A 14,643-nucleotide genomic window follows, 5' to 3' on the forward strand; every position below is an offset into this window, starting at 1 on the left:
TGTGGGAGAGCAGGAACCCCAGGGAGTGTGGGACAGCAGGAACCCCAGGGAGTGTGGGAGAGCAGGAACCCCAGGGAGTGTGGGAGAGCAGGAACCCCAGGGAGTGTGGGTGAGCAGGAACCCCAGGGAGTGTGGGAGAGCAGGAACCCCAGGGAGTGTGGGAGAGCAGGAACCCCAGGGAGTGTGGGAGAGCAGGAACCCCAGGGAGTGTGGGAGAGCAGGAACCCCAGGGAGTGTGGGAGAGCAGGAACCCCAGGGAGTGTGGGAGAGCAGGAACCCCAGGGAGTGTGGGAGAGCAGGAACCCCAGGGAGTGTGGGAGAGCAGGAATCCCAGGGAGTGTGGGAGAGCAGGAATCCCAGGGAGTGTGGGAGAGCAGGAATCCCAGGGAGTGTGGGAGAGCAGGAATCCCAGGGAGTGTGGGAGAGCAGGAATCCCAGGGAGTGTGGGAGAGCAGGAATCCCAGGGAGTGTGGGAGAGCAGGAACCCCAGGGAGTGTGGGAGAGCAGGAACCCCAGGGAGTGTGGGAGAGCAGGAACCCCAGGGAGTGTGGGAGAGCAGGAACCCCAGGGAGTGTGGGAGAGCAGGAACCCCAGGGAGTGTGGGAGAGCAGGAACCCCAGGGAGTGTGGGAGAGCAGGAACCCCAGGGAGTGTGGGAGAGCAGGAACCCCAGGGAGTGTGGGAGAGCAGGAACCCCAGGGAGTGTGGGAGAGCAGGAACCCCAGGGAGTGTGGGAGAGCAGGAACCCCAGGGAGTGTGGGAGAGCAGGAACCCCAGGGAGTGTGGGAGAGCAGGAACCCCAGGGAGTGTGGGAGAGCAGGAACCCCAGGGAGTGTGGGAGAGCAGGAACCCCAGGGAGTGTGGGAGAGCAGGAACCCCAGGGAGTGTGGGAGAGCAGGAACCCCAGGGAGTGTGGGAGAGCAGGAACCCCAGGGAGTGTGGGAGAGCAGGAACCCCAGGGAGTGTGGGAGAGCAGGAACCCCAGGGAGTGTGGGAGAGCAGGAACCCCAGGGAGTGTGGGAGAGCAGGAACCCCAGGGAGTGTGGGAGAGCAGGAACCCCAGGGAGTGTGGGAGAGCAGGAACCCCAGGGAGTGTGGGAGAGCAGGAATCCCAGGGAGTGTGGGAGAGCAGGAACCCCAGGGAGTGTGGGAGAGCAGGAACCCCAGGGAGTGTGGGAGAGCAGGAACCCCAGGGAGTGTGGGAGAGCAGGAACCCCAGGGAGTGTGGGAGAGCAGGAACCCCAGGGAGTGTGGGAGAGCAGGAACCCCAGGGAGTGTGGGAGAGCAGGAACCCCAGGGAGTGTGGGAGAGCAGGAACCCCAGGGAGTGTGGGAGAGCAGGAACCCCAGGGAGTGTGGGAGAGCAGGAACCCCAGGGAGTGTGGGAGAGCAGGAATCCCAGGGAGTGTGGGAGAGCAGGAATCCCAGGGAGTGTGGGAGAGCAGGAATCCCAGGGAGTGTGGGAGAGCAGGAACCCCAGGGAGTGTGGGAGAGCAGGAACCCCAGGGAGTGTGGGAGAGCAGGAACCCCAGGGAGTGTGGGAGAGCAGGAACCCCAGGGAGTGTGGGAGAGCAGGAACCCCAGGGAGTGTGGGAGAGCAGGAATCCCAGGGAGTGTGGGAGAGCAGGAATCCCAGGGAGTGTGGGAGAGCAGGAACCCCAGGGAGTGTGGGAGAGCAGGAACCCCAGGGAGTGTGGGAGAGGCAGCTGTCCCTCTATTCCAGAATTCACAAACTCTGCCTTGTCAAGTAGCCAATCCCTAATGTACCTAGTCAGCGCCACCAGGTTAAACGCTCCCACATCGGGAGGTTCAGACCCCCCCAGTTCTCTATCGGTCTGTAGCCTTTGTAGACTGATCCTGTGTTTTGTGTTGTTCCAAATAAAACTGTTAAATACTCTATGTATCTTTGTAATATCTTTTTTTTCTTATAAGCAGAGGGAGTGTCTGAATTAAATACAGAAGTTTCAGGAAATAAACCATCTTAATTAAAGCAATCCTACCAGATATTGTTAAAGGTAGATACATCCATCCTGCCAACTCTGTCAGTTGTGTTTATGATGGGAATATAATTCAGCTCATACAGCTTCTGTAGGTTCAGGGGAAACGGAATACCCAGATACTTAATGGATCCTTAGCAACTTTAAAGGTGTTTGTGGGCCTATGAAATCTAGAGATCCCTTCCTCAGCCAGAGAGGTAGTGACATGTTTAAGGGGTCAGTCCTTGCAAAGTGTACTAATGGCAGTGACATGGGTAAGGGGTCAGTCCCTCCTAGGTGCAAAGTGTACTAATGGCAGTGACATGCTTAAGGGATCAGTCCCTCCTAGGGGCAAAGTGTACTAATGGCAGTGACATGGTTAAGGGGTCAGTCCCTCCTAGGGGTAAAGTGTACTAATGGCAGTGACATGGTTAAGGGGTCAGTCCCTCCTAGGGGTAAAGTGTACTAATGGCAGTGACATGGTTAAGGGGTCAGTCCCTCCTAGGGGTAAAGTGTACTAATGGCAGTGACAGGGTTAAGGGGTCAGTCCCTCCTAGGGGTAAAGTGTACTAATGGCAGTGACATGCTTAAGGGATCAGTCCCTCCTAGGGGCAAAGTGTACTAATGGCAGTGACATGCTTAAGGGATCAGTCCCTCCTAGGGGCAAAGTGTACTAATGGCAGTGATATGGTTAAGGGGGCAGTCTCTCCTAGGAGCAACGTGTACTAATGGCAGTGACATGGTTGAGGGGTCAGCCCCATCTAGGGGCAAAGTGTACTAATGGCAGTGACATGGTTAAGGGGGCAGTCTCTCCTAGGAGCAACGTGTACTAATGGCAGTGACATGGTTAAGGGGTCAGTCTCTCCTAGGGGCAAAGTGTAATAATGGCAGTGACATGGTTAAGGGGGCAGTCTCTCCTAGGAGCAAAGTGTACTAATGGCAGTGACATGGTTAAGGGGTCAGTCCCTCCTAGGGGTAAAGTGTACTAATGGCAGTGACATGGTTAAGGGATCAGTCCCTCCTAGGGGCAAAGTGTACTAATGGCAGTGACATGGTTGAGGGGTCAGCCCCATCTAGGGGCAAAGTGTACTAATGGCAGTGACATGGTTAAGGGGTCAGTCCCTCCTAGGGGCAAAGTGTACTAATGGCAGTGACATGGTTGAGGGGTCAGCCCCATCTAGGGGCAAAGTGTACTAATGGCAGTGACATGGTTAAGGGGTCAGTCCCTCCTAGGGGCAAAGTGTAATAATGGCAGTGACATGGTTAAGGGGGCAGTCTCTCCTAGGAGCAAAGTGTACTAATGGCAGTGACATGGTTAAGGGGGCAGTCTCTCCTAGGAGCAAAGTGTACTAATGGCAGTGACATCAAAAGGTAATGTCCCCAGCACTCGAAAATAAACTGAAAAAACCACGAATATGCCAAAAAATAGATGGTATTGTAATAGGATAGATAGATAGATAGATAGATAGATAGATAGATAGATAGATAGGATATTGACACCTAGGGAAAATCTATGTAAACACAAGCCAAGAAATGGCAAAAATGGGAGGGAGGTAAGGGAGGTAAGGGGAAACACGGAAAACACAAGGGGAATTGGGTACAAAAAAAACTGCCTAATGGCAAAAAATAAAAGGGAGTAAGTGTGGTGGAGCAAAAGAGGGGCAACGTTTCGGGACTGACTACCCCTTCCTCAGGCCCGTTCCCACAGAACCTTAAAAAAAGAACTTGTGGTACTTCCCTTCATGCCATACCACAAAATACCTCCCTCCCGTCTGAAAGGACTACTGAACACAAGAAAAAGAAAACATCGTGTTCGCATAGACAGGGAAAGCTAAAGAGAGGAACACCTATTGAAAATGAATGTGTCCACTTAAATTTAAACTGCTGCTGCCAGTAATCTAATTAATTAACAGTAATCTAATACCTTACAGATAATGGGGGAAATCTTGGTATGATAATATGTACACATACAGCTGTCACTAGAAAATCCAATACTCCTACTGTATACACCTTGTAAACCTAGGGTCAATCACAAAACCTAACAGAAAGCCAGCAGTGTAACAAACACCAAGAGCAGCAATAACAGGATTGCAGAGAAATAGTATATCAATTCATAGGTGTCACCAGTCTGAAACATCGTACTTTTTGTAATAGCAGTGACATGGTTAAGGGGTCAGTCTCTCCTAGGAGCACAGTGTACTAACGGCAGTGACATGGTTAAGGGGTCAGTCTCTCCCAGGAGCACAGTGTACTAACGGCAGTGACATGGTTAAGGGGTCAGTCTCTCCTAGGAGCACAGTGTACTAACGGCAGTGACAGGGTTAAGGGGACAGTATTCTCTGGCTTGGGGGATCTCACCTTTGCACAGAATGTATGGACCCATAAAGTTGACTTTCATGGGCCGTGAACGAATCCGGAGCCAGGTCTTATTCTCAGCACTCTTCATTCTCGCCATTAACACGTCTTTCTTGCACTTGTGCTCCAAGCCCTCCCTGTAGCTATAATCCAGAGCCCTGGGACCTGGGAGAGAAGTTACACATGGGGGAAAGTTGTTGTATTATCGTGCAGGAAAAGGGTGAAAGCAAAACGACACCTAGGTTTTATAAAACTAAAAAGTATTCTGGACAACGGGATGTTAAAATGGCTGCATGCAACACCATTCCCGGAGAGCTAGTAAGGGCAACCACATTATGGTGTGCTGATACTGCCATGAATGTGCATACCAATTTCTGCAGCGAATGGCTGTCTCCATGTGGATGGCCGCCATTTTAAAATCCCGTAGATGCTGCAGTAAGAGCAGCGGTTCCGTCTTCCGTTTTGGGAGCACTCAAGTAGTGCCAACAGCTGCAATAACCCCCTCCAGGGCTGCACCGAGGTTAATCTCATTAATAAATGCATGGCATGTCAGGATCCCCAGCCAAGTCACAAGGCCCAGGCAGCTCCGTACCTATCTTTACATAGCACTGCTGACACGCCTGTCTGAAATCATGGGTCAACGCCAGCGGGTTCCGGGCTGCAGGTGCCAAGGCAGACGGCAGAGCCCCGAAGTGGATCTGAATAGGGGCTCCTTCCAGGTTGTGAGGGAACAAGTGGTTTAAGGGGTTCACACTGGACTGAAGGAAGGAAACAAAAGTCCGTAGGGATACTCATTACGATTATACAATGCAGCACATTAATTTAAGCCCCACTAGAAGCAGTGACGGGCGGAGTGCGCACACGCGAGAGAGTCGGAGCGCAAAGCGCGAGTCGGAGCGCAAAGCGCGCGTGAGTCGGAGCGCAATGCGCACGAGAGAGAGAAAGAGTCAGAGTGCGCGCGAGAACAGATAGGTGTAGACGGCACTCACCATGGGATTGGCCGCCTGGTTTCCTTTTGCTGATGGGGCTTCCACAAATTTGGGATCTTCACAAGGAAAAGAGAAACACTATTAATAAAGGGCGCGTGTGGGAGTTGGAATCGCGCTCTGATTAAACCTCCGGGGACGTCTCAGCGTGAGACACAATAATGGCTTTACTTGGGAATAGATGAAGCCTGAAGCACAAATACTGCAATTTGGCCACAAAATTACAGTTGAGCTGTTATTTAACACATTCATGTTATCCCAAGAAACAATGAAGTAACATTTTTGATGTATAGAGGCAATCCAAGAGGCACTTTAAAAATGATAGAGATAGATATTTTTTTTTGTTGTTGTTGCTGTAATATATGCAGCATTTGATTGATGAAAACTAATTACATAACCTGCCGATCTATTCGTTCTCTCGTTATCAATCAGCAAAGATCCTGTTTCCCGGATTCACTAAATGTATGTACAGTATGTATGTCTTTATTTATATAGCGCCATTAGTGCATAGCACTTCACAGCAGTAATACACGTGACAATCATATAAATAACAAATAATACAAATAACAGATCATGGGAATAAGTGCTTCAGACATAAAAGTAACATTTAGGAAAAGAAGTCCCTGCTCCAAAGAGTTTACAGTCTAATTGGTTGATAGGAAGAATGTACAGAGACAGTAGGAGGGAATTCTGGTAAGTGTGTCTTCAGGGGGCCAAGCTTTATGTATCATGTGTATAGTATTAGCCACTGTGCTACTCATATGCTTCTTTAAGCAAGTGTGTCTTAAGGCGAGTCTTAAAGGTGGATAGAGAGGGTGCTAGTCGGTTATTGAGGGGAAGGTCATTCCAGAGGTGTGGGGCAGTCAGTGAGAAAGGTTTAAGGGCTGGGACCCGCTGCGCCTGGCGGCGCGGGCGGCCGCGTGAGCGTTCCCCACCAGCAGGGGAATCCTTCTGAGCCGTTCCCAGTCCCCCCTCGCTGCACGGCTCATTACGCGCTGTGACGCGTCAGCCGCCAGGGGATGCAAGAAAATTGTGATCCCGAGCGGTGACGCGTCACGTGGTGCGCTGATGAGCCTATCAGCGGCGGGGGCGGGAGCTGTCAGACAGCTTCCTACACAAGGTAGGGGGTGGTGTGTTTGTGTATCAGCGTGTGTGAGGAGGGCATTTGTGGGGGAAGGGGCAGGGAGCGGGAGCTGCTTACCTTCCAGCAGCCCGCAGCAGCTCCCTCCGGCAGCCCGGGAGACCGAGCCCGTGGAGGGAGGGGTGAGTAGTGGGTCCCTCCGCTCAAACCACGCCCCCCCTCCCCTCAGACCGCATATCGCGGTCTTTGCCTGTCAGCGCGCCGCCTGTCTGCAGTGCGGGCACGCTGACTGAGGGAGCGGGGCCTTAGCCTTAGGCGGGAGAGGGCTTTAGATACAAAGGGGTAGAGAGAAGACATCCTTGAGCAGAACACTGGGTGGTGCTTTTAGGGCTGAGATGTAAGGAGGAGCAGAAGAGTGTAAAGCTTTAAAAGCAAGGAGGAGAATTGCGTGCGAGATGTGGGATTTGATAGGAAGCCAGGAGAGGGATTTCATGAGGGGAGATGCTGAGACAGATCTAGGAAAGAGTAGAGTGATTCTGGCAGCAGCGTTTAGGATAGATTGTAGGGAAGACAGGTGAGAGGCAGGAAGGCCGGACAGCAGGAGGTTACAGTAATCAAGACGGGAGAGAATGAGGGCCTGAGTCAGAGTTTTAGCAGTCGAGCAACAGAGGAAACGGCGTATCTTTGTAATATTGCGGAGGAAAAAGCGGGCAGCGTGCTTGTGCTAGTGGGTGAATGATAGTACTTCCAACAGTAATGTGGAAGGGGGTAGAAGGGCCAGGTTTGGGAGGAAGTATGAGGAGCTCTGTTTTTGCCATGTTAAGTTTAAGTCGGCGGAGGGCCATCCAGGATGATATAGCACAGAGACATTCAGAAACTTTGTTCTGTACAGCAGGTGTATTGTCAGGGGTTGAAAAGAAAATGTGTGTGTCGTCGGCATAGAGGTGATATTTATACCCAAGAGATGTGATTAGGTCACCTAGAGAGAGTGTAAAGAGAAAAGAGAAGGGGTCCCAGGACAGAGCCCTGTGGTACCCCCACAGAGAGATCAATAGAGGAGGTGGCGTTAGCAAAAGAGACACTGAAAGTACGATGGGAGAGGTAAGAGGAGATCCAGGATAGTGCTTTGTTACGAATACCAGGAGTATGGAGAATATAAAAGGAGAAGAGGGTGGTCCACTTTATCTGATGCTGAATTGAGGTAGAGTAATATGAGCAGAGTGTAATGACCTCTGTCTTTGGCAGCATGAAGGTCATTAGTTATTTTAGTGAGGGCTGTTTCAGTTGAGTGAGCAGTGTGGAAGCCAGATTGTAGAGGGTCTAGGAGAGAAACGGTGTTGAGAAAATGTAGCAAGTGAGTGCCACTTTTTGCACTTGACAAAGACCTTAGGGTCGAAACGTTGTGTATGCTTTAATAAATCTCTTTATTTTGGAAATCCGTGTGCCCCATCTTCACACCTGGAATCAACTCCAGACCTTTTACCTGCTTAATAGATGATGAAATAACGAAGGAATAGCCCACACCTGTCCATGAAACCGCTTTTGAGTCAATTGTCCAATTACTTTTGGTCCCTTGAAAAAAAGGGGGCTACATATTAAAGAGATGTAATTCCTAAACCCTTCCTCCAATTTGGATGTGAATACCCTCAAATTAAAGCTGATAGACTGCACTTTAAGCCCATATTCATTATTTAACTGTAACTTGAATTTATTTTGGTACACTGCTGAAATAACAAAACTTGTATCGGTGTCCAATTATTTCCGGACCTAACTGTATATGGCCAGACATTCCAGCAAGTGAATCATGCATAACTTAAGTTAGGACTTCTAAGACATCACAGTGAGACAACTCCAGAATGTCTAGGAAAATCCGGACTTAAAAAGGTACCGACATTTTAAAGTGTTAAGTGGAGGGAAGTAAATATAAACATTTTTTTCCTGCCAGATGTCCAGGGACAGGTAGTCAACATCTCGCCAGGGAATTGGGCTTGGTTAGGTATGCTAAGCGGCTCAAGTCCGAAGTAAGCGCATGACCGTAGCATACCTTGAAGCCTCTGCCCGGCTCCATGAATTATTGGCAGACCTTGCCAATAGGTGGGATGCTTTGTTCCCACGCAGTGATTGGCTGCACATTATACTGATAGGACTGGTGTGGTTTTAAAAGTCAGTGCAGCCGATCGGGAGATAGATTCATCTAAGCTACAGCGTGCAGTACAAAGACTTTAACATCGGAACCAAGATTTGTATCCAGCTTCCAGTATTCGTAAGGACTAAGGATTTGCTAACCAATCCTGTATTGGGGGAATGAAAAGATTACTTTCGGCGGAGTAAGAGTGGTTGCGGGGGGCGCAACTAGCCAAAGACTGTTTCGTGGCTCTGTTTTGCGCACCAACCCCGCTCCTGGGAATTGTTGCCTAGAGACTTTATTTCTGTAAAGTTCGTTACAGGAACATTTTATTTAGTTTTGCCCCGTCCCAGTAAGTGTTATTTCGTACATCAAGCTGTGTATGTTAATTTTGTAAATAAATCACAATTTATTGTATCTCTCTCTTTGCCCAAAGTATCCAGGTATTAAGGTGTTAAAAGCATTGGTCTCCCATGACACTCATACATTAACCTTTGTTCCTTGCAGACGCACTTACCAGAACGCCCTCCTACTGTCTCTGTACGTTCTTCCTAAAAACAAAATTAGATTGTAAGCTCTTCGGAGCAGGGACTCCTTTTCCTAAATTTTACTTTTATGTCTGAAGCACTTCTACCCTTTGTGTTATTTATATAATTTATATGATTGTCACGTATTACTGCTGTGAAGCGCTATGCACATTAATGGCGCTATATAAAGGCCTACATACATACAAGGTAACATTAGCTATTATAACAGTTTGCAGCTCAAACTTCTGGGAAAATTGGCAACAAATTATCACAAATAGGAAAGTGTTGCAAAGATGTGGCACTGCTGGGGTGGTGAGCTAAAGCCTGCTCAGTATATTAAACCTCATTAAAATGGCATTAAAGAGTTGAATACATTTTTTTTTTAATGTAGCAAATTCTCTAATAAATACAGAGCCGTTTATATAAAAACACATGTAGGATATTGCATGGATTGCCGCTCCTCTAAGAACAAAGAACGCACATAGAAACATAGAATGTCACGGCAGATAACACTTTGGCCATGGGGTGTTCAACTCCAATCCTCAAGCCGCTACTGCTTCAGCACAGGTGGTGCAATCAGTCCCTGCTTCAGCACAGGTGGCTCAATCAGAGTTTCAGTCCTCGAGGAGTACGTTCTGTTTGTACCTAGGCTTTATCTACTATATATTTGTAAAACTGCATGGCCTGTGTCCCTAGGGGAAATCTCATTGGTCCCTTGGGCCGCCCGCCCCCGCACCTCTCATTGGCCTGAGGCGGAGTGACGGGCCAAAACACAGGCCACACACACACACACACACAAGGCAAAACACACACACACACACAAACACCCTCCCCTCCCCCCCACAACACCTCTCTTTCCTCTTCCCCCCCCCCCCACCATCACATTCACCTCCTCCTCTCCCCGGGTCTCCCGCGCTTTTTCCTCCTCCCCCCCAGTCAGCGGGAGAGCTCTCCCTCACCCCCCCCACACACAGAGCACGCGGCTCTCCCCTCACCCGGCGCTCTCCCTCACCCCCCCACACACAGAGCACGCGGCTCTCCCCTCACCCGGCGCTCTCCCCTCACCCGGCGCTCTCCCTCACCCCCCACCCCCCCACACACAGAGCACGCGGCTCTCCCCTCACCCGGCGCTCTCCCTCACCCCCCACCCCCCCACACACAGAGCACGCGGCTCTCCCCTCACCCGGCGCTCTCCCTCACCCCCCCCCCCCCCCACACACAGAGCACGCGGCTCTCCCCTCACCCGGCGCTCTCCTTCACCCCCCCCCCCCCCCACACAGAGCACCCGGCTCTCCCCTCACCCGGCGCTCTCCCTCACCCCCCCCCCCCCCACACACACAGAGCACGCGGCTCTCCCCTCACCCGGCGCTCTCCCTCACCCCCCCCCCCCCCACACACACAGAGCACGCGGCTCTCCCTCACCCGGCGCTCTCCCTCACCCCCCCCCCCACAGAGCACGTGGCTCTCCCCTCACCCGGTGCTCTCCCTCACCCCCCCCCCCACACACAGAGCACGCGGCTCTCCCCTCACCCGGCGCTCTCCCTCACCCCCCCCCCCCCATACACAGAGCACGCGGCTCTCCCCTCACCCGGCGCTCTCCCCCCCCCCCACACACACACAGAGCACGCGGCTCTCCCTCACCCGGCACTCTCCCCCCCCCCCACACACACACACACACACACACACACAGAGCACGCGGCACAGGCCGCTCCTCCGGCTGTCTCCGCCTCTCCCCGCGAGAGGCCCAGCACCTCCTCACCGGAGCGTCTCAGCCTCGCCGCGGAGGAGCCAGAGCAGGGCGGCCGGTATCCGGGGGAAGAGAAGCGCGGCCGTGCGCAAGGTGAGTACACGCAGGGGAATGGCTTATTTAACGCGTCCCTGACTCCCCCTGCCCTTTGCCCCCCCCGCCCCTCCCTGCCCTTTGCCCCCCCCGCCCCTCCCTGCCCTTTGCCCCCACCTCCTTCCCTGCCCTTTGCCCCCCCCGCCCCTCCCTGCCCTTTGCCCCCTCCGCCCCTCTGCCCCCCCGCCCCTTTGCCCCCCGCCCCTTTGCCCCCCCGCCCCCCCCTGCACCTTTGCCCCCCGCCCCTTTTCCCCCCCGCCCCTCCCTGCCCCTTTTCCCCCCCGCCCCTCCCTGCCCCTTTGCCCCCCCACCCCTCCCTGCCCCTTTGCCCCCCGCCCCTTTGCCCCCCCGCCCCTCCCTGCCCCTTTGCCCCCCCACCCCTTTGCCCTCCCTCCCTTCCACGCCCTTCCCCCCCCCCCGCCCTTCCACTTCATGCCCCCTGCCTTTCCACACCCGGGCAACGCCGGGTATACCAGCTAGTGCCCAATAAATGGCTTATTTTCACCTGCCTTCAGCCCAAATTTTTGCAGTGCTCAACACAATTTCTTTGCTTTTCTATTCTGCACCTCCGGGAGTGATGCATGCTAATTTGGACAGACCTATAACGATTCAGTGAGTATTACTAATACCGAAGTGTATGCAAGCTGTGTTTTCTGCTTACAAGTGGCCAGTGTGGATTTCGGAAGAACACAACGGACCACACGGAGCCGGAGGATCGCAGGGGAGGCACACCATGGACTTAAGGTATGCTGAGTTGTACCTAATGGTATCTGGCTTCCCCCCTCCATCCCCATGTTATGGACTCCGTGTCAGTATAGAACTCTCATATACCACACAACACTAGGCCTCGCTAACCATACAGCTGGAACATTTAATGGTCTGTCCTTTGTGTATACTCGATTGATTTAAGATTATATATACACACCACCCACACAGGATTTTAGAAGCACCTCGTCAGACTCTGTTCCTACTCCATATTAATACAGATAAATGTAAGGTTAAGCATTTGGGAAACAAAAACAAACAGATGACTTACAAATTAAATGGGGATACATTGGGGTATCCTTGATGGAGAAGGATTTAGGAGTGCTTGGTGACTGCAGGCTTAGCAATAGTGCCCAAAGTCATGCAGTAGCTGCAAAGGCAAACAAGATCTTATCTTGCATTAAACGGGCAATGGATGGAAGGGAAGTAAACAATTATATCCTTTTACAAAGCATTAGTAAGACCACACCTTGAATATGAAGTACTATTTTAGGAACCACTCCTTAGAAAAGACATTATGGAACTAGAGAGAGTGCAGAGAAGAGCCACCAAATGAATAAACGGGATGGACAATCTAACTTATGAGGAGAGGCTAGCTAAATTAGATTTATTTACATTAGAAAAGAGGCATCTAGGAGGGGATATGATAACTATATAAACATATCCGGGGACAGTACAAGGAGCTTTCAAAATAACTATTCATCCCACGGGCAGTACTAAGGACTCGGGGCCATCCCTTAAGGTCGGAGGAAAATAGATTTCACCAGCCACAAAGGAAAGGGTTCTTTACAGTAAGGTCAGTTAAAATGTGGAAATCATTACCCATGGAGACTGTGATAGCAGATAAATTGGATGATATTATAAATATTCAAGTCCTGGAACATTGGGGTAACAGTGATCATTACATGGTCTCATTTGAAATAAATTATCAAAAAATAGATTTCTTGGGTTCAACAAAGACCTTAAACTTTAGAAAGGCAGATTTGAATAAACTGAGGTCTAATCTAGTAGTAATACAATGGGATGATGTTTTTGCAGGGAAAAATGTAGAAGATAAATGGTCAGTCTTTAAAACATTGTTAGAAAAGCACACTTATCAGTGTATACATTTGGGTAATAAGTATAAAAGAAATAAGTCAAAACCAATGTGGCTAAATAAACAGGTAGGGGAGGAAATGGACAAGAAGAGGAAGGCGTTTAGATTCTTTAAGTCAGAAGGGACGGAGACATCGTATCAGAATTATAAGGAATGTAACAAAAATTGCAAAAGGGCAATCAAATTAGCAAAAATGGATAATGAAAAAAGGATTGCAATAGAAAGTAAGGTCAACCCTAAAAAGTTCTTTAAGTACCTTAATAACAAAAAAAGGAGAAAAGAAAATATAGGACCCTTTCAGTGTGAGATGGGTAGGCAGATTATTGGAAATAAGGAAAAAGCAGAGGTATTAAACAAATTCTTTGCCTCTGTGTTTACCAGGGAAGAATCAAGTTCAATAGTAGTGCCGCAGGAGGAAGCCACAACCTCCATATTAATGAACAATTGGTTAACTGAGGAAGAAGTTCATAAGCGACTTGAAAAAATTAAAGTAAATAAGGCACCTGGCCCCGATGGCATACATCCAAGAGTTCTCAAGGAGTTAAGCTCAGTAATAGCCAAACCATTATATTTAATATTCAAGGACTCCATTTCCACAGGCTCATTACCACAAGATTGGCGTAAAGCAGATGTGGTGCCTATATTTAAAAAGGGAAGTAGATCACAACCGGGAAATTACAGACCTGTAAGCCTGACTTCAATAGTAGGGAAACTACTTGAAGGTTTAATACTGGATAATATTCAGGAATACCTAATGGAAAACAAAATTATTAGTAATAGTCAGCATGGATTTATGAAGGATAGATCTTGCCAAACTAACCTTATTTGTTTCTTTGAGGAGGTAAGTAGGAATTTAGACCAGGGTAATGCAGTTGATGTGGTCTACTTAGATTTTGCAAAGGCTTTTGATACGGTTTCACACAAGAGGTTGGTGTACAAAATAAATAAAATTGGACTCAGTAATAATATATGCACCTGGATTGAAAACTGATTAAAGTACAGACAACAGGGGGTTGTTATAAATGGAACATTTTCAGGTTGGGCTAAAGTTGTGAGTGAAGTACCTCAGGGATCGGTACTGGGACCCCTGCTTTTTAACTTGTTTATTAATGACCTTGAGGTTGGGATCGAGAGCAAAGTCTCCATCTTTGCTGATGATACTAAATTGTGTAAGGTTATAGAATCAGAGCAGGATGTCATTTCTCTTCAGAAGGACTTGGAGAGACTGGAAACGTGGGCAGGTAAATGGCAAATGAGGTTTAATACAGATAAATGTAAGTTTATGCATTTGGGATGCAAGAATAAAAAGGCGACTTACAAATTAAATGGAGATATATTGGGGGAATCCTTGACGGAGAAGTATTTAGGAGTGCTTGTTGACTGCAGGCTTAGCAATAGTGCCCAATGTCATGCAGTAGCTGCAAAGGCAAGCAAGATCTTATCTTGCATTAAACGGGCAATGGATGGAAGGGAAGTAAACATAATTATGCCCCTTTACAAAGCACTAGTAAGACCACACCTTGAATATGGAGTACAATTTTGGGCACCAATCCTAGGAAAAGACATTATGGAACTAGAGAGAGTGCAGAGAAGAGCCACCAAATTAATAAAGTGGATGGACAATCTAACTTATGAGGAGAGGCTAGCTAAATTAGATATATTTACATTAGAAAAGAGGCGTCTAAGAGGGGATATGATAACTATATACAAATATATTCGGGGACAATACAAGGAGCTTTCAAAAGAACTATTCATCCCACGGGCAGTGCAAAGGACTCGGGGCCATCCCTTAAGGTTGGAGGAAAGGAGATTTCACCAGCAACAAAGGAAAGGGATCTTACAGTAAGGGCAGTTACAGTGTGGAATTCATTACCCATGGAGACTGTGATGGCAG

The 14,643-nt window shown here is 49.5% G+C and overlaps 1 protein-coding gene across 6 annotated transcripts in view; it reads right to left on the reverse strand.

The window, feature by feature from the left end:
* Nucleotides 1-14,643, reverse strand: part of ZC3H7B (zinc finger CCCH-type containing 7B) — a 133,501-nt gene that overhangs the window by 103,751 nt on the left and 15,107 nt on the right. For all 6 annotated transcript variants that reach the window (XR_012788507.1, XM_075573717.1, XM_075573719.1 and 3 more), the window contains exons 11-13: nucleotides 5,319-5,374; nucleotides 4,922-5,087; nucleotides 4,333-4,494 (exon numbers count right to left, since the gene is read on the reverse strand). Coding sequence is in view for 5 of the 6 variants with exons in the window: in XM_075573717.1 (XP_075429832.1) it covers nucleotides 4,333-4,494; nucleotides 4,922-5,087; nucleotides 5,319-5,374 (384 nt within the window). In the remaining variant the exon portion in view is untranslated. The remainder of the gene's footprint in view (nucleotides 1-4,332; nucleotides 4,495-4,921; nucleotides 5,088-5,318; nucleotides 5,375-14,643) is intronic.

Source organism: Ascaphus truei, chromosome 17 (genome assembly GCF_040206685.1).
Source record: "Ascaphus truei isolate aAscTru1 chromosome 17, aAscTru1.hap1, whole genome shotgun sequence".
Lineage (NCBI taxonomy): Eukaryota > Metazoa > Chordata > Amphibia > Anura > Ascaphidae > Ascaphus > Ascaphus truei.